General features: G+C 53.1%; 1 protein-coding gene across 1 annotated transcript in view; it reads right to left on the bottom strand.

Annotated features, from left to right (window-relative positions):
* The window catches only part of NECTIN1 (nectin cell adhesion molecule 1), a 66,297-nt gene that overhangs the window by 19,724 nt on the left and 21,738 nt on the right, over positions 1-24,835 (bottom strand). Inside the window, exon 2 of the mRNA XM_021540499.3 lies at positions 559-909. Within this exon, the coding sequence (XP_021396174.2) occupies positions 559-909 (351 nt within the window). The remainder of the gene's footprint in view (positions 1-558; positions 910-24,835) is intronic.

Genomic DNA, 24,835 nt, shown 5'->3' with positions numbered 1-24,835 from the left:
AAGGAACTGAAATTGGAGAGAAAACTACTCATGTAGACCTTGGGTGGGGTCTGTTCACTCACAGCCCTGAGGGACAAGCTCTGCTTGAGTTTAGGATCAATCTGTTGTTTGACAACCCCAGCTCATTAAAATCACCACTCCCACAGGGACTTGGTCACTGTTACTGCACCTACATTACAGAATCACAGAATAATGAGGTTGGAAGAGACCTCTAAGATCATCAAGTCCAACCTATGCTCTAACACCACAACTTAGACTATAGCACCGAGTGCCAAATCCAGTCTTTTTTTAAACATAAAAAAAAAAATAAAATTAGGAGTGTAGGTGGAGGGCAAAGGGGAGCTGAGGCCTGGAAGGAAGAAGTGTGACAGCTCAGCTGCCTCAGAACCACCTGCTTTGTGCTCCCTGCTCTTCACCTCTTCCCAGCCAACTTAAAAATCCATCCCCAGGTACAATTTACACCCCCATGTTTGCCCTGAGCTCCCAGGGTGAGAACCTCAGGTTCCTCCAGCTCTGTTGGACTGGAGTTCACCCTGCAGCTCCTGCCCAGAGCCTTACCCAGCACGGTGAGGTTCAGCTGCCCTTCCCGGTTGCCGGTTGGGAAAGTGGCAAACTCACAGATGTAAACCCCCTCATCCTCCAGCTCCAGCCGGGACAGCTGGATGGTGCCATCCTTGAAGGAAGGGTTGCGGAAGGTCACCCGCTCCTTGTAGGGGGACAGGATGGACACGCCCATGGCGGGGTTGTAGATGGCCACATTCTGCTTGGTGCCGTTGGTGACCTTCTGCCACGTCACCTGGGTGATCTTCACGCTGGGCAGCGGGTTGGTGAAGCTGCAGTGCAGCACCACGTCCGTGCCGATGAACCCCGAGACGGAGTCATTGACCAGGACAGCCTGAGCGTGCAGCCCTGCAAGGGAACGGCAACACGTGAGCGTCGGGCGCTTCCCAGAAGCAGTGTGGTTACTGGGCATCAGGCTCAGGAACCCCTCTGTTCATTCCACTTGTTTCACAGAACTCACAGAATCACCAGGCTGGAAGAGACCTTCAGGATCATTGAGTCCAACCCAGCCCCAGCACCTCAACTCAACCCTGGCACCCAGTGCCACATCCAGGCTTTGTTAAACATACCCAGGGATGGTGACTCCACCACGTCCCTGAGCAGCCATTCCAGAACTTTATCACCCTTTCTGTGATAAACTTATTCCTGATATCCAACCTAAATTTCCCTTGGTGCAGCTCAAGGCTGTGTGCTCTGGTTCTGTCAGTTCCTGGAGAAAGAGCCCAACCCCACCTGAGCACAGCCACCTTTCAGGAGCTGTAGAGAGTGACAAGGTCACCCCTGAGTCTCCTTTTCTCCAGACTGAGCGCTCCCAGTTCCCTCAGTTGTTCCTCACAGGGTTTGTGTTTCTTACTGACATGGCTGATACAAGAGCAATTTGTAGCTACAGGCACCTCCTGCATCCACCTGCAGCTTCATTCTTGGTCATAAACATCTTCCTCCCACTGTGACCAGCCCAGGGCTCATCATCATCATCAGCCAAAGGCACAAGGCTGGATCAATAACACCTTCCTTCCACTATGACCAGCCTAGCCCAGGGCTCACCATCATCATCATCACCCAAAGGCACAAGGCTGGATCAATAACACCTTCCTCCCACTGTGACCAGCCCAGCCCAGGGCTCATCATCATCATCATCACCCAAAGGCACAAGGCTGGATCAATAACACCTTCCTCCCACTGTGACCAGCCCAGCCCAGGGCTCATCATCATCATCATCACCCAAAGGCACAAGGCTGGATCAATAACACCTTCCTCCCACTGTGACCAGCCCAGCCCAGGGCTCATCATCATCATCATCACCCAAAGGCACAAGGCTGGATCAATAACACCTTCCTCCCTTTTGTCTTCAGCTCGGGGTGACACTGAATCAGTTGTGGTAAATATGCAGGGCATGTGTGTCTGCAGGCATGTGAAAGCCCTGATGTTTATCAGCTCAGCACAGCCCAACATATGCTAACACACACTCAGACATCCATTTAATCCCATTGGAGCTGCAGCAGTAATTAAAGGAGCTGCAAAGACTCAGCCCTCATTTCAGGGCAGCAATAATTCCCATACAAGAATGGCTTTAAGGCACTGCCTCTACACCTTGCATGATCTCCCTGTATCATCCAGGTCATTTTTGTGCCCTTTTAACCCCAGAAGTGGCTGAATTTAGGAACCTTCCACCTTGATTCTGTGGAAGGTGCTCATGAAAAGTGGGAGCTGCAGTCCATGGTGACTCTTCTGTCTCAGTCCATTCCTCCCCTGACAGATGGAGAAAAGTATCTCCCACCAGACTGACCCTGGAATTCATCTTTGCTGCCACTGTGTCTTTTCCTAATCTGTGTGTTTAGAGATAATGCTCTGGTAATTATACAGGCAGTATTTGTATGATAAATACAACAGAGAGGCAAGGTGGGAAGAACGAGAAAAGCGGGTTTTGCTCCCAGCTTCTGGGAGAATCTGCAATTGGATGGATTCTGGGAGCTGGGGAGGAAAGGAAAGAAAGGGATAATAAAAAAAAGAAAGATAGAAAACTCTTTCATGTTCTGCACAGAGAGTGAGGAACATGAAAGAGTAATAGAACAGAGAGAGGGGCTGGGGAAAGAAAAATGCAGAGCAAGAGAAAACAAGACAGCACCTCCTAACAGAAATGTCACCCTACTCTGTTCTTCCAGGGATGAATGGCTCCCTGTCCAAGGGTAAAATAAACTCCTCAGTGTTGGTCCCCGTGGCAGATGTGCCCTGGGACTTCTCCAAGAGTCTCCTTCCCGCAGTTTCTCACACACACACACACACACACACACACACACACACACACACACACACACGAGTGCAGGCAGACAAAACTCTTCTCCACCCACCCACACTCCACGTTGCCCCCTCACTCCCTACCTGCTGTTCCCAGCCTTATCCTCATCCCCACATCTCATCCACGCCTCTTCTCTCTCCCTTCTCCTTCCTGTGACCCTGAGGACAAGCCCCAACAGCCCAGCCTGGCCACCAGACGCCACCAGCTGACCACAGCCATCAGCAGTTCCGACCGAAACTCGGCCTCCAGAGCTTTGTGTGGGCTTGCCCCTTGCTCCCCGAGCCAAGCCCCACACCCCAGCACTGCAGCTTGGTGCTCAGGAATGTTTTCCAGAGCTTCTTGCAGCCACAGCAAAGTGCTGGTGCCCTCAAGTGCCTGCACGCACGAAGCCACCGAGTCCTCTGGGGCTGGCAGGGTGCACCCTTCCCCTCCCAGCACAGCCAGGACCATTTCCCCCACAGTTTTCCCTGCACAAAGCAGAGGGTTGGGATGTCCCCACCCTGAGAAAGTCACATCTGGAGCACGTTTCCCCTCTGGAGAAGGATGTCCCAGCAGCAGAACGCAGTGCAGGACTTTTCTGCCACCAGTGCCCACAACATCCTCCCTGATGAAACGAGGGCACAGGCTGGGTTTAGGTGAGGCCGAGCTGGGATCTGAGGGAAGAACGGGTGGACAGGGGAGGGGGAGATGTCTCCAGCACGCATATGCTGCTCCTTCCACCCCGTAGGTGAGCGAGCCTCTCGCAGCGTTGCCCACGCCCGCCGAGGTGAGGAGCAGCTTTGCCAAGCAGTCTGGCTCGGAAGGCTCCAGAGCCTCCCAGAGCGTGTGGGAGCTTGCTGGGGAGCACTTCAATCACGTAGCCAGGGCCTGGGAGCAGCCCAGCCCGGGCGGGTGTGCTCAGCACTCCCTCAGCTCCCAGGGAGCGCGGAGTCATCAGCGCTTCTTCCACTGAGAGCTGGTGCCCACAGCGGGGCCCGCCTGGGGCTGGGGTGCTGGCACAGCTGGCTCTGCTCCCCACGAGAGCTGGCTCTGCTCCCCACGAGCTCCCTGACCCCCCACGGGCCCTCTGAACCGGCATTTCCACGCCCCAACAAAGCGGTCCCGGGAAGTCGCGGCTCCTCGCGGCGCCCGCGAGCAGCAGAGGAACCAACCTGCAGGCAGGGGAGGGTGGAAGGCCACCAGCTTCTCCTCAGAGTCACCCTGCAGGGCTGGCAGTCCCCGGTGGCATGAGCCACCAGTGATGGGCAACCAGGATGTGCCTCTGGAATGAAGATAAAGTCAACCGGGCTGCAGCCATTCCAGCAGGGAATGTGATGGATAGCACAGGGGAGGTCAGTCCAGTCCCTCGCTCCATCCATCATCACCGTGCCCTTCCTTTGCGTTGTGATTTCCCTGCAAATTAATGAACTGACCCTTTTACAAGTCAAGTTATTTATCTTGACCTTGAGCAGCAGCAACAATTCCCAGTTCTACCCTCCCCCTGCCATGCATCAAAACAGGCTGGGCTTGGACATAAACTGGAGAAAAAGTGGATTTTGGAGATGATAAACTTGATCCTGAACCTACAGGATTCCTGCAGAACTCGCCTGTGTCCAGGTGTGAAGAGCCAGACTTTTGGCCAGGGAAAAAGCTGGTGCCAGTTGAGTGAGGACAGCTTGCCAAGAGCCAAATGCTGCCAAAGCTGGGATTCAGGCCCTTACACGCAGCAGCCCTGACAAAAACACATTCCAAACTTTCTCGAGGCTCCAGGGGAAAAGGGAAAACAAAAAAATAACACCCGGCAGAAGAAAAAACAAACAAAAAAACACCCTGAAAAACCCCAAACACAGCACGGAAATCGTGTTTCCTTTCCAGGCGACTGAACAACTCTTTTGCAAGACAGGAAAAACTCTCTCTGTTCCAGTCATCCAAGCCTTAAATCAGGAAAACAACGCACCCATTCTGCTCCAGGAGCACCCACAGCTCAATGCAGCGATGAGGAAGGGGGACAGATGGAGGAAAGGAGTTTGGGAAGTTGCTGGATCTGCTTCCCACCCTAAATCAGAAGCCAGAGGGCAAACCTGGCTGCTGCCATGCTCTGGAGAGCGCTTGTTTGCAAGGTGACTGAGCTGGGCTGGCGGGCCTTCCCTCGCCCCGTTACACACTCAATAATTCATCAGGGCAAATGCATAGATAATTGATAGCAATGAGCACGCACGGCCGGCAGAGGAGGAGAAAATAAAATCACTAATCAGCCTCTGGAGAGCTTTGAACATATTCAGCTGGATGTGTGTGTGTGAAGTGCTGAGATTGGCCACGTTTCTCCTTTGCTGAACGATCCGTGTGGTTGGAAGGGCAGGCAGGAAGCTTGGGATGAATCCTGCCATTTTCACACCCCAGATCTCCCAGTGCCCACCAATCCATGCTGACACCTCCCAGGGGCAGCCAGCAAGGATTAGCTGGATAGGTTGCAGCTTGCCCACTTGCATTTTATTCATTTGTTTTGTGGTGTTATTTTTTGTCACGGACCAGAAAGGGCCCAGCCGTGTGCCAAAGACATGTTGGTGCCAAGACCTCATTAGTGCAGACCTCGGAGATCCTACTCCTCCACCTTGGCCTCTGAAGTGGTTTGTGTTGATGCCTTTCCCCACGATCCCAACCCCAGATATTCACCAAGGCCTCGGGGGCACCGTGCACGGCTCGGGGTGCCCTGAGGCACACGGGCTGGGAAGGAAGGTCTGCACTCCCTGGGTGTGGGACACAGCAGAAGTGGCAGGTGGTGGCTCCTGGAGCTGGAAACCCTTTCTCCTAAAAGCCCAGGAGGTGCTGTTCCAGCGAGGCTCCCACACTTGCAGATCAGGTTCTTGCTCCCCCGTACAGAAAGCTCTGGAAATGATCTCCAGGCTCTGGGTGAGCTCTGTCACAACCTCACTCAATGCTTCTTTGTTAAGAGCCATGTGAACCCCACTCTGCTTTGCACAACCTTGCCTCTGCTGAGCCTCTCACCAATTTCTCTCCCTCCTGTTCCCTGATACTCATCTCCCCCCAGGGGCACTGAAACAGCCCTTGGCAGAGTGGGATGAGCCACCCTTTGGTGTGGCAATATCATGACTGATGAAGATGTCACAGGCATCGCTCCTGATTCTTAGTCACAGCAGCTGGGACCTTACAGAAGGACAAATCAATGCATCTCACTTCAACCTGCCCAAAAGTCCCACAGAAGCAGCTGATTTTGGGCAGTGATGTCCCACCCGTGGTCCTGTATCTCTCACAGACACCGCAAATTTTCCATGAAGGAAAAGTGGGATGGAACAGGAGCCCAAAATTTTCCTCTCAGTGGTGCTGGTGTTTCTGAACTCATCTTTCCAAAGGAAAACAAGGTGTGAAACGCAACTCTGGTGGGGCAGAGCCTCCAGAACAGCCCAGGTGTGTCAGGCAGGGTGGGAAACATGAGAAAGAAGATCCTAAATCCCAGCAGGGGAATTTCAGGTGACAAGAAGCAAAGGTGTGAGGTGGCGCTTGGCCAAGAGGTTGGGGTTAGTACCTCTGCTCCTGCCAGGGAGGCTTTGCATTGATTGCCAGGCATTTAAATCAGGATTCTGCTGCTCTTCCAAGAGCACAGAGCCTGTCTCACCCTGCTGGGAGCCTGTTGCAATGAAGGAGTGGGCTCCAGTGAGTCAGTGGGCTCGAGTGCGTCACCCCAGGCCCTTCCTGTGGCAGCAGACCTTCACTGGAGGTCTCTCTGTCATCCACTGATTCACTCCTGCAGAGCCTGAGCACCACGGGGGTTGTAAAACTTGAGTTTTACACAAGGGGAGGGGGGAGCCTCAGAAGGAAGATGAGAGAGATGTGGCAAGATTATAGCTCCAGGTGACATGGCTGCACATGAAAGGCCTGAGATAACACTGGGATGGGGTGGGGGCACCCCAAGAGAGAAACTGCACGCCCAGACATCCCTGCCCCCTTCCCAGTGGGAGCTGGGAGAGATTTATGGGAGCTGTCGGGAAATGGGAGCGTTGTACAATGGCCCGCCTGGCCCTCAGCCACATAAATCCCTCTCAAACAAGAAAGGACTGGGCTGGGCTTTGGCTTGCAAATGGGAAACACGGGGTCCTCTCCTCGAGGTCACTGGTTCAGACCCAGATCCAGCCCATGGTGGCAGAGCAGAGATGATTTTATCCTAGGAGCAGTCAATGGCTTGTATCGAGCGAGGTCTCCATCACTGGCTGCCTTTGGGATAAAGCCTTCTCCTGCCTATGCAGGATTTCCAATCTGGATAAATGGAGCACAAAGCAGCCTCAGGAGCCCCCTGGAATGAAAGCTCTTCCCCAAAGGGCCTCATCCATCGATGCTCCACTTATTCCCTGTTACACTTTGGGAAATCTGGTCACTGAGCACTGCTGGGATTCACACAGAGGCCCCAAACAAGAGCAACACCAAGCGTGTCCCAGTGCTCCTCGTTGAAAGAGATGAAAGAAAAGCAGAGGCCAGGTCGGGATGGGCCAAGATTGAAGAGACAGGGATGACCCCCAGACCAGACCATGAGTTTTTCAACTCTGCATACATCCCCAGCTGCATCCAGCCTGGAAAAGGGCTGGAAAGCAGGGCAGTGGGATGGGAACAGCAGCCTGCTTCTGCTCCCAGCTCTCCCTGCCGTTCCTTCCCTGGCTTTCTCACAGCTGCTTTGCTTCACCCCCCAAGTCACGGGGAGGGGAACATGCCCCATGGCAAAAGCAGGGAGGCTGGCAGAGCAGAAAGAGCTGACACAGCACTGGGAAAGGCCTTCCTGCAATAAAGCTCCCAAAGCCCATGCTCAGCAACAAAGCACAAAGGCTCCGTCCCCGCCGGCCCGCCCCAGCGCGCTGGGCTGATCCAGCATCCCGCTGCCAGCTCCCACACACCTGGGCACACACAGCTGCCCTCTGCCCCAGCCTGGCCTGCCCAGCGTGGGCACTTGGCTCATTTCCCCTCTCCTTTTGGGCTGGATGTGACTCCAGCTCCTTCCTCAGCTCTTTTCCTGCTGCGTGCTTCTCCCACCCGTCCAGGTAGCCCCAGGGAGGAGCTGGGCTGTGCTACAGCACTTAGGGGAATTTGATGATAAATGTCCCTCAGGAGTGCTGAGTGACACCAGGGCTGAGTGCCTCAGTGCCCAAAGGTGTCACTTCAAACACAAACTTCAACACTTCTGGGAGCCTCTCTTGGGATGTTTCACTTTTATCCTGAGCAGGAAGTTTGGGATCCCCACAGCTCTGGCAGGCCTCGATCCCCATGGCAGGCTGGAATCACACATTTGCCCTAAAACTGTTCCCCAATCCTGATTCACGAGGACCAAAAAGCAATCAGCTCCCCATGCAGCTTGGTTTCACAACTCCAATCTCCTTTCTCCTGCAATTTCCACGTCACATCTCCTTCCCTCCCCACTGCCTGTCTCCAGGGTTGCCCCTCCAGCCGGTCAATGCTTGTGCCTTTGATTTGTCCTCCTTCCACTGCAGCCTTAAACATCTTCCCACCCCTCCTGCGTCTCCACCACCACACCCCAGCCCACCCGCTCGCCTCTGCTCATCCACAGCCACTATTCCAGCACTGGATATGTCCAGGATGACATGCTGCACTAGGAAAAGCAGGCAGCTGGCCAGGCAAAGACAAAGAACCAAAAATCCAAGACTGTCCTCTGTGGAACCGTCTCGCTGCCTGCCAGCAAGGAAAAAAAAACAAGGTCTTTTTGCTTACCAATTCTAACCTGTAAGCAAAAGAAAGAGGACCACAAGCAGAGCCGATGCTTATTTGGTGGTTGGGTGGGGAAGAAAAGCTGGAAAATCAAGTGTGGAGGAAGGGAATGAAGCTGGAGCTTTGAGAAGAGGGAAGCTAATTAAGCTGAGACTGTCCTGAGACCTTATCTTGATGGGCTGAGTCCCCAAATGCACACCAGTGTTTGCTCTGCTCTGCCTCCTTCTTGGACTTCCTCTTGCCTTGGATGTCGTTCAAGGAGTTCTGGTCCAGTGCTAAATCTCCTCGCTCTTAGAGCTCTCCAGGTGCTAAGGAGGAGAGATTTAATGAGGAGCTGTGAAGAGGGGATGAAGATAGCAACCCATGGAGAGCCTCATTTCCGAAAGGAGGGGAACTCGAGACTGGAGAGATTCAATAAAAACAAAAATAAACTTGGATGGCACAGAAAAATGAGAGAACATCAGCTCCTTCCTTCCCTCGCTGCTCTGTGGGGAAATGGGGGAGCTCTCAGGGCTGGAGCAGGGAATGACTCACTCGCCTCCACAATGGGAACGGGACAAAGCCGAAACTCTGCTGACTCAGGCGCCACTTCAGCGCCAGGGTTAATAACTGGCAGCCTCCTCTGGCTGGCCCCACCAGCCAATTCCCTCTGTCCCCACTCAAACCAAGCCTCTTTCATCAGGATAGATGCCCGGGCACAGGAAATTATCAAAGATCCAAACGCTGGTCTTGTGTCCAAAACGTGGTGAGAAATGCGTCCCTGCCAAACCCCGCTGGTGCTGGCCAGCCCTGTAATTTTCATGGGGAAGATCAAAACTCTGACTTCCCTATAGCTGAAATGTATGTTTAACAGTCACAACTTTCTGCCTGTGGTTTTGCTTTCCTCCCATTATCTCTCAGGATATAACATATTGCTGATATCTCACTATCTCCCGAAGTTAAAAAGAAATGTTTCCTCCTCTCGCAAGCAGGAATGCTACGCTCCGTTCTTCTGCAATTTGTTTCGAAAGACAGAAACAAGCAAGTTTTTTTTGTAACCAGGAGAATGTGATATATGTTCTGGTGGCTGACAAGTAGGGGAAAGCTTTGCAAACAAGACAAATGCAAACATGGCACCAACAGATGCAATGGACAGACACCCTTCGCTGGCTCCCCGCCTGTGATTTCTTTTTTAATGTGTTTTTATCTTGCCCTAGAGATATCTCTGCAAGGAAGTGGGAAAGGCTTAGACCTCCCAGCTTTCTGTGGGTTGTTTAAAGATTCCTGCCCATGAACAGCAGCCCAGAAAGAACAGTGAGCACAAATAACCCCAAATTCAGTGCTCTGCTTGATGTCCAGCCTGCTGCTGCTCAGCTTTCTTATCACCAAGCCCCTGTGTAAGGAATTTCTACAAATTTCACTTCTTCCCGGGTTTATGATCTGCACAGAGCAGAGGCAGGCACAGCTCCAGCCCTACCTGGGCCCCATCTGCAGGAATCGCTCTGCATATTTATGGGAAAACCTTTGCATCTTCAAAAGGCTTTTCAAACAGCAACTAATTAATCCTCCAACACCCTGAGAGGCAGGAAAGCCTTATTACCCCTGCTTGCAGGGGTGGGGAAATCAGAGGTGCTGAATGACAAAGAGATGTGCCCAAGGCCACCCAGGCAAGCAGCAGCAATCTCACCCGGTTAGAGGTGGGGATGTGCAGAGGACGGTGGCAATTCTCCCCTGAGGAAGCAGGGATGGAGGATTTGTGGGGAGGCCCCACAGCCCCAACCACCCTTCATGCAAATGGCCAAGTCACCCTCATTTCCATGGCTGAGGAAACCCAGGGAGATGAAGTAGAAAATCCATTTAATAGGCAGAGTGTGGAAACCTAAACATTGCCCAGTCAGGAGCTCCACTAAAGGTTCCCAAAATGTGGCTCACGATTTTACCAACCATGAGCAAACTGCTTGCAACCAAATCTCTGAGATTTTGTGCTAAGGACATGCCAGAAATTAGGAGCAAACTGCTTGCAACCAAATCTCTGAGATTTTGTGCTAAGGACATGCCAGAAATTAGGAGCAAACTGCTGGCAACCAAATCTCTGAGATTTTGTGCTAAGGACATGCCAGAAATTAGGAGAGACTTTGAAGCTGGGGGTGAGTGTGCCATTCACCCTCTGAGCAAAGCCAGCCCCACATTTCTGAAATATCCAACATGCTGAAAAGGAGTGGGGTTAGATTAGATTTTAGGAAGAAATTCTCCACTGTGAGAGACTGGCACAGGTTTTCTAGAGAAGCTGTGGCTGCTCCATCCCTGGAAATGTCCAGGGCTGGGTTGGATGGAGCTCTGAACAACCTGGGGTAGTGAGAAGTGTCCCTGCCCATGGCAGGGGTGAAATGGGATGAACTTTGAGGCCCTTTTAACCCAAACCATTCTGTGACCCCGTGCTGGGTGGAGATGCAGCTCTGCCATCCTTTGAGGTCCCAGCCTCCATCCAGGAATGATTGCTGGGCTTAGAGGGGCCTGCAAGAGCCAGGGCTGTGAACAAGTGACAAGACCACCCATTAAAGGCAGGCTGAGCAGGGGGAGCGGGGAGGAAAGCAGGGAGGGAGGGTCAGAGCCCAGCAGGGAGACCTCCCACCACGGGTCAAGCTCCCTGCCCCATCCTCTGGGGCGCCTGGGCTTTGCTTTCCCGGGATATCAACACAGGTACAGCCCCTCTTCCCTGCCCAGAAAGGTCAGGGCTGTCAGCAAGGGCTCAGAGAGACCAGAGCAGAGGGTGAGGCAGGAGGAGCAGGGAATTCTGCAGAAAAAAAAAGATTATTTGTCCTGCAGAGAGGGTTCACAAACTACCATTTCCCTCTGGACACCTCTCAGTGGGAGCATTACTCCTCCTGCTGAGGTAACTGGGGACTTAGACTCAAAAGTTGTATCTCCTCAGTGATTATAAATGCAAAGAGGGACACAGGTGAACTTCCAGGAAGAGAAATTCAAAATTTCCCCATGCCTGATTATCCCATTCTCCAACAAGGTGGCTTTGTGCTTCCAGGTAGCCCCAGGGAGGAGCTGGGCTGTGCTACAGCACTTAGGGGAATTTGATGATAAATGTCCCTCAGGAGTGCTGAGTGACACCAGGGCTGAGTCCCTCAGTGCCCAAAGGTGTCACTTCAAACACAACCTTCAACACTTCTGGGAGCCTCTCTCAGGATGTTTCACTTTTATTCTAAGCAGGAAGGTTGGGATCCCCACAGCTCTGGCAGGCCTCAATCCCCGTGGCAGGCTGGAATCACACAATTGCCCTAAAACTGTTCCCAAATCCTGATTCCTGAGAGACAAGGCAGGACCAAAAGCAATCAGCTCCCCATGGAAATCCATGCAGGATGAGCAAGCCAAGAACCAACACCCCATTGCCAGCCTCGTGCTGGAGAAACCAGGCCTGGATTCTCAGGGTTAAACAGCTCAGCTGGCCTTAATTGACAGATTTTATTGACTTCCATGGTGATTTCACTGACTTTTCTTCAAATACATCAGCACCAGGCTCCCTGTTTCCTTCTCAGGGAGCAACAAGCCACGTGCAGAAGGATGTGGATGCCAGATGGATTTTCCTGTGCCACTGGGGAGAGCTCCAGGGAATCATCCTGCTCTTCCAAAGACCAGGAGGTCAACTGCTCTCAGGGGACTCCTGTGTGTTTTGTCTCAGCTCAAACTGGAGGCTGCCACAAAAATGGAAAGCATGCTATGAAAAAAATAACCAGAGCTGGTGGAAAATTTTCCAGCACAGCATATTTTTCTGATGGAAAGTGTCACTTAGTCCAAGCCAAAACCATCTAGTGGAACATGCTGATTTTGGCAAAATTCTATTTAAAAAAAAAAAAAAAAGCCCTTTTGATAAGTTTGAAATGGTTTTCCCTTTTGGACTCTGATTTCTTTGAAATGGCATGATGGTAAAACAATAGCCAGGAGTGCAGCCAGGATGGGACGCTTCGGTTACCATGCAATGGGGGCATTTTAGATGAAGCCAGGCAGAAGTTCTCTTTTGAAATTTCCTTTCTGTGGAAATTTTCAAATGGCAGCCACAAAGCAGAAGGAGAGCTCCCTCTGAAACGCCCAAAATCCCCACTCTGCCAGCCCATGCTGTGTTAGTCATGCTGACCTTTCCAGCAGCTCTCACCCCCAAACACAAATCACCTCCCTGTGCTCTCCACAGCCCCCTCCAGGCTCTGCTCCAGCTGGATCCATCCTCTCCTGGGTCTCACCCCACCCTGTCCCTGGGGCAGGAGTTTTCTGGGGGTTTGGGCCAGCCCTGCAAGCAGTGTGGGACCCCCAGCCCTGCTGCAGCCCCTCTCCCCCTGCATTCCCTGTCTGCTCCTCCCTCCTGCCAGCCGGATTTGCTCCCACCCTGCACCTGCCTGCTGTGCCCACCTCCTCCTCCTCCGTCTGCTGCTTGTGCCTTTCCACTCTCTCACAGTGAAACGCAAACTTTAAGGGATTTAGAGATTTTAGAGGAGATTTAAGTTAGAAATAAGCCTTACTAGAGTTAATTAAAATAATAATAATAAATGAGTAGGCCCTGATGAAGTTAGGAGTTAGTAGTTAACTAATAATTGATTGCTTGTCAGTACAATGTTGAGTTAGCTGGGTTTATAATGAAGAATACACAAACTGACAAAGAGCTTTTAGGAACATCAGACAATTGTGGCCTCCTCTGCTCTGAAACCAACTGAAGACAAGGAATGGGAGTTCTACCAAGAGTTCATTTGTCATATTGGCATTGAAAAGGTGGAAAGGTCAGAAGGAGGAAGACTTCATTGACTTCCTCATTTTGGGACCCCTCCCCATGGAAGGGACACCGAGCCATTCCAAGGAACAAACCACGAATGCTGAATGGCTTTTGAAATGAGGAATGGGATGTACCAAAATGATGAATATGTATTTGTATTTTAAATATTCAATACTTGTATGGATAAAAGGGCTCTGTAATCACCTGGAAGCTGCAGTGTGGATTTGGGAGCGATCCCACACACAATAAACACACACTTTCTAACTTTAAACTGTTGGAGAGTTTCTGTCCGTCACAGCTGGATATTGGTACTAGATCAATATCCAGATTTTTTTAATAAATCAGCAGCTCCAGGGGAGGCTGCTTGAGAGAACTCCTGTTCCTTTCAGATTTGGGGGCAAAAAAGAGGAAGACAGAGAGAGAACACCAGCCAGGCTATTACATTTTTCAGCAGACATGACCACGTGGACACAGTTCCTCCAGAACATTGTGCATATTTTAAGACAAACTTTACCCCAGAAATGTCAGCCAGCTCTCCTGGTGGGAGGAAGAATGAAAGAATGAAAGGGTCCTCCAGGTTTCCAGCAGAACTTTTATCATGGAAAAAGATGGAAACCCCTGAGCACCTTCCCCAGCACAGCATTCTGCTGCCTCCCCCAAGGGCTGGAGCGAGGATGGGTGCTCCAAAATACCACATTTCCCACAGGAGCAGCTCTGTCCTCCATCAGGGGAGTGCCCAGGGTGGGGGAAATGGCTCTGGAGAGAAAAGAGTGGAGGCAGAAACAGGGAGGCCTGGAGGGGAGATGGGCTGGGCTTGGGATGTGGACTGTCCATCCCTGGAAATATCCAGTGTGAGGTTGGATGGGACTTAGGGCAAGCTGTCCCTGCTGGTGGCAGGGTGTGGAATTAAATGGGTTTTTAAGGTCCTTTCCAACCCAAAGCATGCTGTGACTCCATTCCTTGACCTCCCATGCCAGGACCATCACCCAGGCGAGGAGGAACCATGCAGAAAGAATCCCTGGGAGACAAGAACTCCTCCACAGAGGATGGAACCAGCCTGGCTGTGGCTCCAGCACCTCGGGACGTGGCAGCTGAGCTGGGGTTCTCCCAGGCTGCAGTGTCACTTGTTTGTCACCCCTGCTGGAGCTAAGAGCTGCTCAGAACCACCTTTACTTGTTGCTTAGGGACCAGAGTGGCAGAGAGAACACAGCTGGATGCTTGGCTACCTAAAGAGATGGATGGGAGGATATAAATAGCTAATGGCAAGAGGAAAGAGGACAAAAAGTCCCATTTCCAATTTGGTAAAAAACTGACCAGAATAGTAGTGGAGGAAGACTTCCAGAAATAAGCATGTGGGTATTAAATGAGTGGAAAATGAATTAAAAGAGAAGACAGGGGAGAGAGACTAAAAGGAGATTCTGAATCTGTTTGAACAGTAATGGTCCCATCTTGGAAAGAGTTTTTGTCACCTGGGTGGCACAAGCTGTTACTGGAGGTACTTCAGAGTGACAAGAGACAGTGGAGAAGGAAGATAAGTGTGTAGATAAATGTCATTAACCCCTGTTAGTGCAGGGCTTAGAGAGTTCAGAAGCTCAATCTGCAGTGAAGGGAGGTCTCAGAAATTGTCTGGCTTGTCTGTAAAAACTCTGAGAGGAGGCAGCTGAATAAACCAAAAGTTTCTTCCAGGCTTGGGAGCCTCCTGTTTGTGATGCTGTCACATCACCAGGGCTGTGACAGCCACAGGGATCTCAGCAGATCAGGAAGGGGGAGAGGAGATCAGCCCCAGTGCGCCAAGGTGTGTTCTGCCCCTGAGGTCATCCTGTGCCCTGACCCACAGGGATGGAGCAAACACAGCACAGAGGATGAGGAGGATGTGTCCCAAAGGGAAAGGGAGAGCCTTCCCTGAGGGGAGGGACACACCTTCCTCGGAGAGATGCCATCAGAGAGAAACAACAGCCCTGAAAAGGAAAATAACCCTCAGAGAGAAACAACAGCCCTGAAAAGGAAAATAACCCTCAGCTCTTCTCAGGGCCAGCTGAGGGAGCCCAGTGAGATCCCCACGGCTGCTCCCAGCCCTGTGGGTGACCCAGCCTCAGCAAACACCCAGACAAGGACTGGGACATTGCTGTGGGTATCCCCAAGCAAGAACTCAGACAGGGAATCAGAATCACAGAATAATGAGGTTGGAAGAGCCTCTAAGATCATCAAGTCCAACCTATGCCCTAACACCTCAACTAGACTACAGCACCAAGTGCCAAGTCCAGTCTTTTTTTAAACATATCCAGAGATGGTGATTCCACCACCTCCCTGGGAAGACAATTCCAGTATTTTATTATTTTTTTCAGTGAAAAATTTTTTCCTAATATCCAACCTATACCTTCCCTGACATAGCTGAGGCTGTGTCCTCCTGTTCTGTCAGTGCTGCCCAGTGGGAGAGACCGACCCCACCTGTCTGAACCTCCCTTCAGGAGCTGTGGAGAGCAAGGAGGGCACCTCTGAGCCTCCTCTTCTCCAGGCTGAACAACCCCAACTCCCTTAAATGTTCCTTGTAGGGTTTGTGTTCCAAGCCCCTCTCCAGCCTTGTTGCCTCCTCTGGATGCACTCAAGCATCTCAATGTCCAACACAAAGGCTGAGAGGAAGAGGAAGTTTACAGCTGTCCTCAGAAAAGTCAGCGTGGCCTTTCCTCCTGGAGCTTCCACATCCCCTGGGAAAGCACAACAACTCATCTGCAAGTCTGCACAGAGCCCTGTGGGAGCTGCAACCTCGGGCCTGACAACCCAGTGGCAAAGTGTGAATCCAAAGTAATTGCACTGTTTGCTCTGGGAATACTCCAGGCACACTTGGCATCACTCAGAATTCTCTCCTTGTAGGATCTACAAACCCTCTCTTTCTGCACATGCCTAGGATTTTCTCTTCTCCCTTCTTTCTTTCCATTGCAGTGATTTTAGAAAAAATGATTTAGAAAAAGGATTTTTCTGCCTTCACTCTCTGCCTGTGCAATGAAATGGTTTTAGCCTTGCAGAGAGGGGGCTCTCTGGAGCAGACACGGAGGGCAGGGTCCCTTGGGCATAGAGACAAAGCAGGCAGCAGCTGGGGCTGCAGGGTTAAGCCATTTTAATTACCTGCAAGCAGAGCACCAGCCAAGGGATGGCCAATGTGCAAAGCAAGGCTGCTGGGATGTCTCACCAAGCTCCTGCTGATCCTCTGTTAGATTTAACTCTTGGCTGAGAGCTTCCCTATGGTTTTATGGCAGTGGGGATGACTCCCCTGCACCCCAGTTTGGGCTGGGGCGCTGCCTGTGACCCCAGAGCTGTGCAACTGCAAACCTCCCACCCCGGTGCCACCACTGCCGAGCCCAAGGAGCTTCAGCAGCCTTTGAAACTTTTTTTCCCATTCCAAAGAGGCAGATCCTTCATCTCTACCTTCCCCCATCCCACCAAGCCCTCCCCAGCTCCCAGCAGCTCCCGTGGTCCCCTCACATCCCTTCATCTTCCTCGGCTGCCCACAGCAAAGCCAGGGGAAGGAAGATGGTGTTTGGGTGTGTGTCTGTGTGGGGAAGGGAGGGCACAGATCTTTCCCAGGGGGCTCAGATGGGAGCCAGGGCTCAGCAGCTCTCTCCCCACGCAGGGACAGCCATGTGGAGCACCCTGGCTTTGTGTGAAAGCATCTGAGGCTATGGCAGGGCTCCTTCCCAGCAGGAACGTGGCAAACTGTGCTGTCCAAACCTCCTGCATGTGCCTAACTCCCCTGTGCCTCCTTCCCCAGCACTCCACAGGGCAGCTCAAGCTGGGAATGCTGTCCCCTCCCAGCTGGCAGTGGCTCTGCTGCACAGACCTTCTTTGGCTTCCCTGCCTCCATCCCTTCTCCCCCACACCTGCAGGACCCACAGCTGGGTCCCATGGGACTCAGAGTCCCCATTCCTTCCATTTCCCTTGCCCTGGTGCATGGGAAACCACACCCTGACCTCTTCCAGCTCCGACTTGCTTGCCCCAAATTGGGCCGGTTTTGGGCAGGATGTGCCTGGACCTGCCACCTCCTCCCCAAGCCTTTGAAGGCAGCCACGTAGGCAGCTGCACCCCGCAGACTTTGGGGTGGAAAAGCCACAAATCCCTGAGTCACCTGGCTCCAGCCTGTGAAGCTTCCTGTTCCCTCTCTCGGTGGGACAGACGGGCCAGGACAACAGGACTCCCTTCCAAAAACTCCTGGGAAGGCAGGCTGCTGCGCCAGGCTTGGGAGCAGGATTTTGGACCTCACAGTGGGAGAAGGGGACACCTTTGTGCAGGATTTTGGGCTCAGGATGGGAGAAGGGAAGGACTTTGTGCAGGATTTTGGGCTCAGGATTGGAGAATGGGACACCTTTGTGCAAGATTTTGGTCTCGGGATGGGAGAATGGGGCAACTTTGTGCAGGATTTTGAGTTCAGGATGTGAGAAGGGGACACCCTTGTGCAGGATTTTGGGCTCAATATGGGAGAAGGGGACAAGGGACAGGGATTCCTGGTGCCACAGCAGATAAGCAGAGCAGATATCTCCCTGCAGGGTGAACCCCACGTTCTGTTGGCTGTTCTTCAGCCTCAGCAAAGGAACCTGCCTGCCTGGGGGATTCTTTGTGCTCAGCACTGACCCGTTTCCCCTTTCCAGAGAGCCCCTCTCCCCTCAAACCCATTTCCATCCCATTCCCCCGCTCTCCACGGAGGGCTGAGGCTGAGCTGGGTGTGGGAAGGAGCCACCTGGCAGGCAGGGCACAGAGCAGGGTGTGAGCTCAGGGAACATTTCAGGGGAGAGGAAACACGTGCTGTATTCCAAGTACACAGGGCTCAGAACAAAACCCTCCTGGATTTCCGCAGCCCCAGCTCCGAATCCCCCACCAAGGCCATTTCCTCAGCCAATGCAGACCTGACATAAACAATCCCACAGGATCAGCACATGGACACCAACATAAACAATCCCATAGGATCACCACATGGATACCCAGCCTGCCCCCACTGCTGCCTCGCCTCCCCCTCAGCCCAGCTGAGGCCAGCAAGACACAATGTGTAATTAGGTTAATGAGCTAAGCACAGATTTTAATTGGGATTCCCCAATTTGCTGGTCTATCTCCTCCTTTTGTTTTACTGCTGGTGCAGGTTCCTAAAAGCTGCCCTTGCTAAAGGCCCTGATATTAGAAAGGTCTTACGGATCTTTAATTGTATTTAATCATGGAGGTAATTAATGATCCTTGAGCAAAATGGAGATTGCATCTAGAGTAGTTCCAGTCTTGCCCTTTAGCATCTGTTGTGTCTGGGCACAGGAATTCTGCAGGCAGGCAGGAGAGGGGCTCACATAGAGCCAGACAAAAGGATGGAAGAGAGAGGAGAGAGGTGGGGAGAGAAGGGATTGGGGGAAAAAAAGCACATTTGAAATGGAGAAGGAGCTGAGTAGAAGAGAGGGAAGCAGGGAAAGGGAAACAATGCCATTCCTGCTCCTCACAGACAGCAGCCATCCAATTCCAGAGCCTGGATGTTGGCCCAGGGGGGATGGCTGCTTGTTCCGTGTCCCCACACTGGGCAGCCTTGGCTCAGACAACACCCACGAGACAGCCACCCACTCCTGCTGCTCCCCTCCTCCGTTCCCTGCTCCCCTCTGGCACCGTTTCACACCCTTTTTTTCTCAGGGAGACGTTCCCAAAGTTCAAAACCTTGAGCTGGAACAGCGGCGAGGGGGAGTGATGGGCAGCAGGTCCCAGCACGTCCCCTCTCTCCCAGGCCACAAACCCTGCACCTCCCATCCCTGCTCCCAACCCCTCCGCTTCTCCCAGAGCACAAACAAAGCCTGTCCAACCAGAAACGGGGCTGCCTGCTCCAACCTGCCCCAGAAAGGCAGATTTAGTGAGAAATGTCACAGGCAAAGCAGCAGCGGGGATGCAGAACCCCTGGGATGTAGCAGAGCTGTCCTGAGCACAGGGATGTGCGAGCAGCGAGCTGGAGGGGCTGTGCTGGCTTGTTGAGGAATGTCCCCTGGCTCCCAGCCCCGGGGACAAGGGACAGTTCAGCCCAGGGAATGCTCTGCTGTCCCCTCCTCCAGCTCCAGCCAGGCTGAGGGCAGGAGACTTGCACAAATTGCACAAGATGCAGCGCAGCCTGGTAGTGGGGTGAGATATTTGGGGCTGCACGAGTGCTCCCCAAAGGAAAAATCCAGCTGCCACAGCAGATCCCCCTTCTCACTGCCATTGTGGAGGGCTCTGTGCTGGAGTGAAAGGCCCTGGAATGAGCCTGCTTTTATTCTGTCGCTGTAAATGAGCCCCAGATAAGCTCTGTGAGTTGGGGCTTGCACAGAGGAGCTGCTGGGCTGGGCTGGCATTTCCCAAAAAGTGCCCAAAAACTGAGCTTGGGGCAGCCTGCACTCAGGGCTAAGGGCTGGGGGCAGAGCTCCCCTCCAGATACTGAAAGCCCAGTTCTTCCTGCAAACCTGGGGCTCTGTTGCCATGGGAAAGGCACTGCACAGAGCCAGTCCTGACTGGGAATCTGCCCCTTCCCACTCTGGAACAAGCTGCCTTCCCAGGCAGGTTTCAGCTTGCTCGGGCCGTCAGCTTGGCGGATCTCATTTCTGGTGTTTTCTTCTCCTTTATTGCCTCCTGATCTGCCCCAGGGCTTGAGAGAGGGCTGCCTCCTCCTTCAGAGCATTAGCAACCTTGCCAGTTTTCCCCACTTGGAATATTTCATGCACAGGCCTTTCTTTCTCCCACGCTCCCTCCCCATCCACCTTCTCCATCCCACGTCCAGCTGTGGCTCCTGTGGAGCCTCCAGGAGCTGGCACGGTGCAGGTGTTGCCCCTCTTTCGTGGGCATCACTCCTCTGTGGGCATCCAGGGCTTCCCTCTGGCTGCCCTGGGACCCTGGCAGGGGTCAGGAACCCCCTGGACAGAGCCCCCAGAGACACTGGCTGTGATCTCTGCCCGTGGAAAAGAGTTTTCAATCTTACAGGATGAATTACCAGCTCTGAGTGTTTGATATCAGTAATAATTAAGTGTGGCACGGGTGCAAAAGTAAATTTTCGGATTCTAGATGAGGGGTCCAAAGGGGACAAGCTGGAGGAAATTGGGTGTGCCTTGTCCTTTTTCTCCTTCTTCATGCCCTCCATGTCTCACTGTGGTGTTGGCATTTTTCTGTTGGTTCAGGCTGGGGACACACTGTCCAACGTAGGTGACAGATATTGGCACGTTCTTGTAAATGCAGCCCAGGGAGTTTCTGGTATTGAATGTTTGTCACATCCCACTGAGGGCAGAGCCCCACACGCTGCCCTGCAGGACAGAGCTGGGCAGGGCAGCAGAACATGTGAGAGATAAACAGAATAAACAACCTGGAAACCAGCACAGACCAATTCTGGCTTCTGCTTTGGCAGGGGGCTGACAGACAGAGACTTTCTACAATCTCAGAATCATCAATAGCTCAGATTCTGACACCCCTCCAGGCACAGCACAACGGGAAATATGGGAACACGAGATGGGAGACACTGGGAGGGGCAGAGCAGGGAGTGACACCAAAAACGGGGGGCACGGAGCGAGCCAGCACAGGGGGGACAGGAGAGGAGGAAGTCACAGACCTGTCCACAGGGATGGGCCTTGAAAAGAGGCACTGCAGTGGGGAAAAAAGGGAAAAAGTGCTGGGAGATTGGGAAATCCTGGCTACAGATGCTGGGAAGAGAAGAAGCTGGAGATGCTGGAATTGGAAATGCAGGAACTTTGAAATGGGAAATTCTCAGAACTTCGGGCCTGCAAGCCAAAGCTTAGAATTAAACACAAGATTTGATCTGACATCTTGGAAAAGGCATCCAAACTGAGGTGATACCTTTGGTCCTGCTCCCACAAAACCCTCACAGGATCCAGCCTCCCTGCCAAGGCTGATCTCCACAGCCCCTGGTGCTGGGAATGGCTGAGCTGATCGAGCCTCTCCTCCCTCCCAGCACACCCGATCAGGCCCCTGATTGTGTCATTTATTGCCCCATAAACAAAGCAGCCAAAGGAGAAACCCAGCCCAGAAATGAGAGCCCTTCCTGGAGGCACAGCTGGGCCAGGCAGCAGGAGCAGAGCAGGGCTGAGGCTCCCTGGCCTGGCCTTGCTTGGGCTGGAGGCACAGCAGCATCTGGCAAATCCCCCTGCTGGGTCCATCCTGCCCCACAGCACCCTCAGAAAAGCAGCTGGAGGAGAACATGGCCAACCCTCGAGGGCAGGAGCTGATCCTGGCTTGCCTCAGCAGGGAGGAGCTGCCCCTTCCAGGCACATTCCCTGCTGTCCCTTCTCCCAAGAGCTTTCCCCGGCAGGTCTGAGCTCCCAACCCAAAATCTGCAGCAGTGGGGCTCAGATCCTGCTGCCTGCCCACAGGGGTTGTGTTTTACCCCATCAGGAGAGGCTCCAACAGTCACACCCTCCTGTGGGGATGCAGGACTCGGCCGTGCATCCCTCCCAGCTCTGATATTCTGTGAGCCCAGCACTGCTGAGCAGCCTGGCTTGGGGAGCAGCCCCAGCTGGGGTCCCACGGAGCCACTGCACCCCTGCTCCTGTTAATGTGTCATGTAACACAAGTGTGGGCAGGATCCTGCAGTCCTGAGAGGTGCCAAAACATCGCTGCTGATTCCCCTGGCTCCAGCTCCTGGCATTATCAATTAAAAAGCCATTTGTCCTCAGTGTGTGCACGGAAAAGCTCTCGGCTCATTTTATTCTTCACCACCCTCAGTGGAGGAAGGCCTGGGACTCCATTTAAAATCTATTTGAGCAGTGGTCCTGAGGTTTCTCAGTGACTTGGCGAGGTTTCATAGGCTGTGTGTTCTGTCCCTGTGTCCCTCTGTCCCACTGTCCCTCTGTCCCACTGTCACCAGGCCATCGTGGCCTGCACTGGAGCAGATCCTGGGCAATTCCAGCATCCCCAGAGCTGGAGCACCCCGAGGAGCAGGGCAGCAGCAGGGGCTGGGCCCCTCCTCGATAACCTCAGCCCAGCTCAGTGCACCAGAGCCCCTCCAGCTGTTTTGGGGAGCTCCCCCTCAGCCAGGGCTGCCCAGGTGGGGCTGGAGCTGTCCCTGGAGCTGCTCGGGGCTGATTTCCCTCTCTGTGCGTGCCAAGGGCTGTGCGTCAGCCCTGCCCTGCCAGGAGGAAGGGGAAGAGGGATTGTGGCAGGCTCAGAGATGGCACACAGGCACCTGACTCACACTTCCCATGCGTTTTCCCTCGCTCCCAGCCTCCACAGCACCTCTGGCTCTGCCTTTCTGGCACCCCTGCACACAACAGCAGCGCTCTGCCCTGCCAGGAGGAGCAGCCTGACGAATTCCCAGCAGGGAAATTCGGCGCACAGGGAGCCAGGGCTGTGGGAAGGGGAGGGCAGGGGGGCTCACTTGGCCCTGTCCCACTGCAGAAACACTTCCCTGTCACCCCTGCAGAGCTCGAGAGCTCTGCACTGGACAAACATGAAGGCATCCAGCAAGTGGGAGCACCACTACAGGAGTTTTTAGCCACAAAGCAGCAAAAAGGATCACTGTCCTTGCTTGGTGCTGCCAGATGAGGAAGGATAAGGCCAAAGCATGCACAGAGATTGTCTGAAAACTCCTCTTGGTCCAGTGCCTTTTTTCACAGAGGTGGAAAAAGAGCAAAGGATGCTGAGGGAGGCAGAGAAGTCACTGGCTGAATGCACAGCCTGTGAAACCTCGCCAAGTCACTGAGGAACCTCGGGACCACTGCTCAAATAGATTTTAAATGGAGTCCCAGGCCTTCCTCCACTGAGGGTGGTGAAGAATAAAATGAGCTGAGAGCTTTTCCGTGCACACACTGAGGACAAATGGCTTTTTAATTGATAATGCCAGGAGCTGGAGCCAGGGGAATCAGCAGCGATGTTTTGGCACCTCTCAGGACTGCAGGATCCTGCCCACACTTGTGTTACATGACACATTAACAGGAGCAGGGGTGCAAGAAGAGTGCAAGGACTCAGAGCAGCTCAAAGAACTCTGCCAGAATTCATCTCTCAGAGTGCACCTGTGGAGAGCAGCTCCTGCAGTGCAGCTCCCGTGGCTGGGATTGTCCCCTGCCACACCACAGTGTCCCAGGGCACAGGGATTACTGCAGTGAGCACTGAGATGATGCTTCAGCTTCAGCTTCACCCTGCCCTGTCTCATCCCCAGCTCTGGGAGGATGCCCTTGTGCCTGCCCTTGTGCCCTGTGTCCACCCTGGCTGTGTGTTCTGCTCTCCATTCCCCTCAGGAAGCTCTTCCCAGCCTTGCTGTCACATTGACGTGGCCCCTGGGACCGTGTGGGAGCCTGGGCAAGGAGATGAATCTTGGAGAGGCAGTAATTACTTCTGCCAGGTTAATAAATTAATAAATCTCCCATTTATTCTCCAGATTTAATTTCCAATCCTGGCATTTTCTCTTCCTGCCATGCAAACACACCACGGAAAAAATATGGGAAGGCACAAGAGAAGCAGGAAAGGGAGAAGGAGGCTCCAAGAAAGGGCCACCTTCCCCACTGTGAAGCTGTTAGGAATCTCCAAGCCACTGAAAGGGCTCCTAAAGTTGCAGAAAGGTGAGAGGAGGAGGAGAAACCCTGCCTGCACAACGAGCAGCCCCCCTTGATGGAAAAACCCAGCTCACCATGCAGACACGTTCATCTTGGCTCTCTGTCTGCACAAAGTCAGCGAGGAGAAATTCGTAATTCAGGCACTCTGCACAAGACATCTACCTTGGGCTGGATAAATCTGGAAGTGGCTATTTTTTCCCTTGGACACCAGGGAGTCTGGATGATTTGCTCCATTTTTTTTCCTTTTTGTTTCAAAGCAGGGTCTTGCAGGGAACTCAGTGAAATGGAGCCTTTCTCACTGACCTGGACACGAGGGATGAGATCTGCTCATCCAGAGACTTCCCCAATCACTGCTAAAATCTCTTGTGGAGGAGACCTCAGCCTCTGCTGTCTCAAGGAGCTGCTGAGCTGGAGAAGCCATCTCAGGAGAGCCTTTTCTCTTCAGAAATGACTTCTGAAGTGCTGCTCTCCTCAGTGGGGCTCACCCGGGACAGCCACAAGGGGAACCTCAGCTGAGCCTGTCTCCTCCTCCTTGGCACCACTGCTTCTTGCCCAAATTCCTGAGCAGAACTTATCTTTGCAAATCCCCCCTCTGAGAACAGCGGCACCGGCTCGCGGGTCAGATTTCAGACTCATCACTTAAAGATGATGCCCAGTTTTGAGCCAGCCTTGGTAAAATGATGCTCGGTGCCACCCCTGCTGCCCTCCTGGCCCAGCCTGAGGCACAGGCAGTGCAAACCCAGCTGGGTTTCTTGCAGGGGAGGAGGAGGCACTGCAAGGACCTGCCCCCGTTTCCCAGCTCAGCAGAGCTCAAGTGGAGCATCCATGTAGAAATAATAGGAAGGGGAGGAAAATTAGGATCCTACTGTGGGCCATCAGGTCTTTTCCCTTCCTTTCCCACTCATCCATCCCTGGATGACCCTGGATTCCCTGCCTTTGCTGGCAATTTCTTGCTGGCGAGCACACGGGCAGGAGGATGAGAGGCTT

Source organism: Lonchura striata, chromosome 23, assembly GCF_046129695.1.
Source record: "Lonchura striata isolate bLonStr1 chromosome 23, bLonStr1.mat, whole genome shotgun sequence".
NCBI classification, from domain to species: domain Eukaryota; kingdom Metazoa; phylum Chordata; class Aves; order Passeriformes; family Estrildidae; genus Lonchura; species Lonchura striata.
The sequence above is the reverse complement of the archived record's forward strand: the minus strand, read 5'-3'. Positions and strand labels throughout refer to the sequence as shown.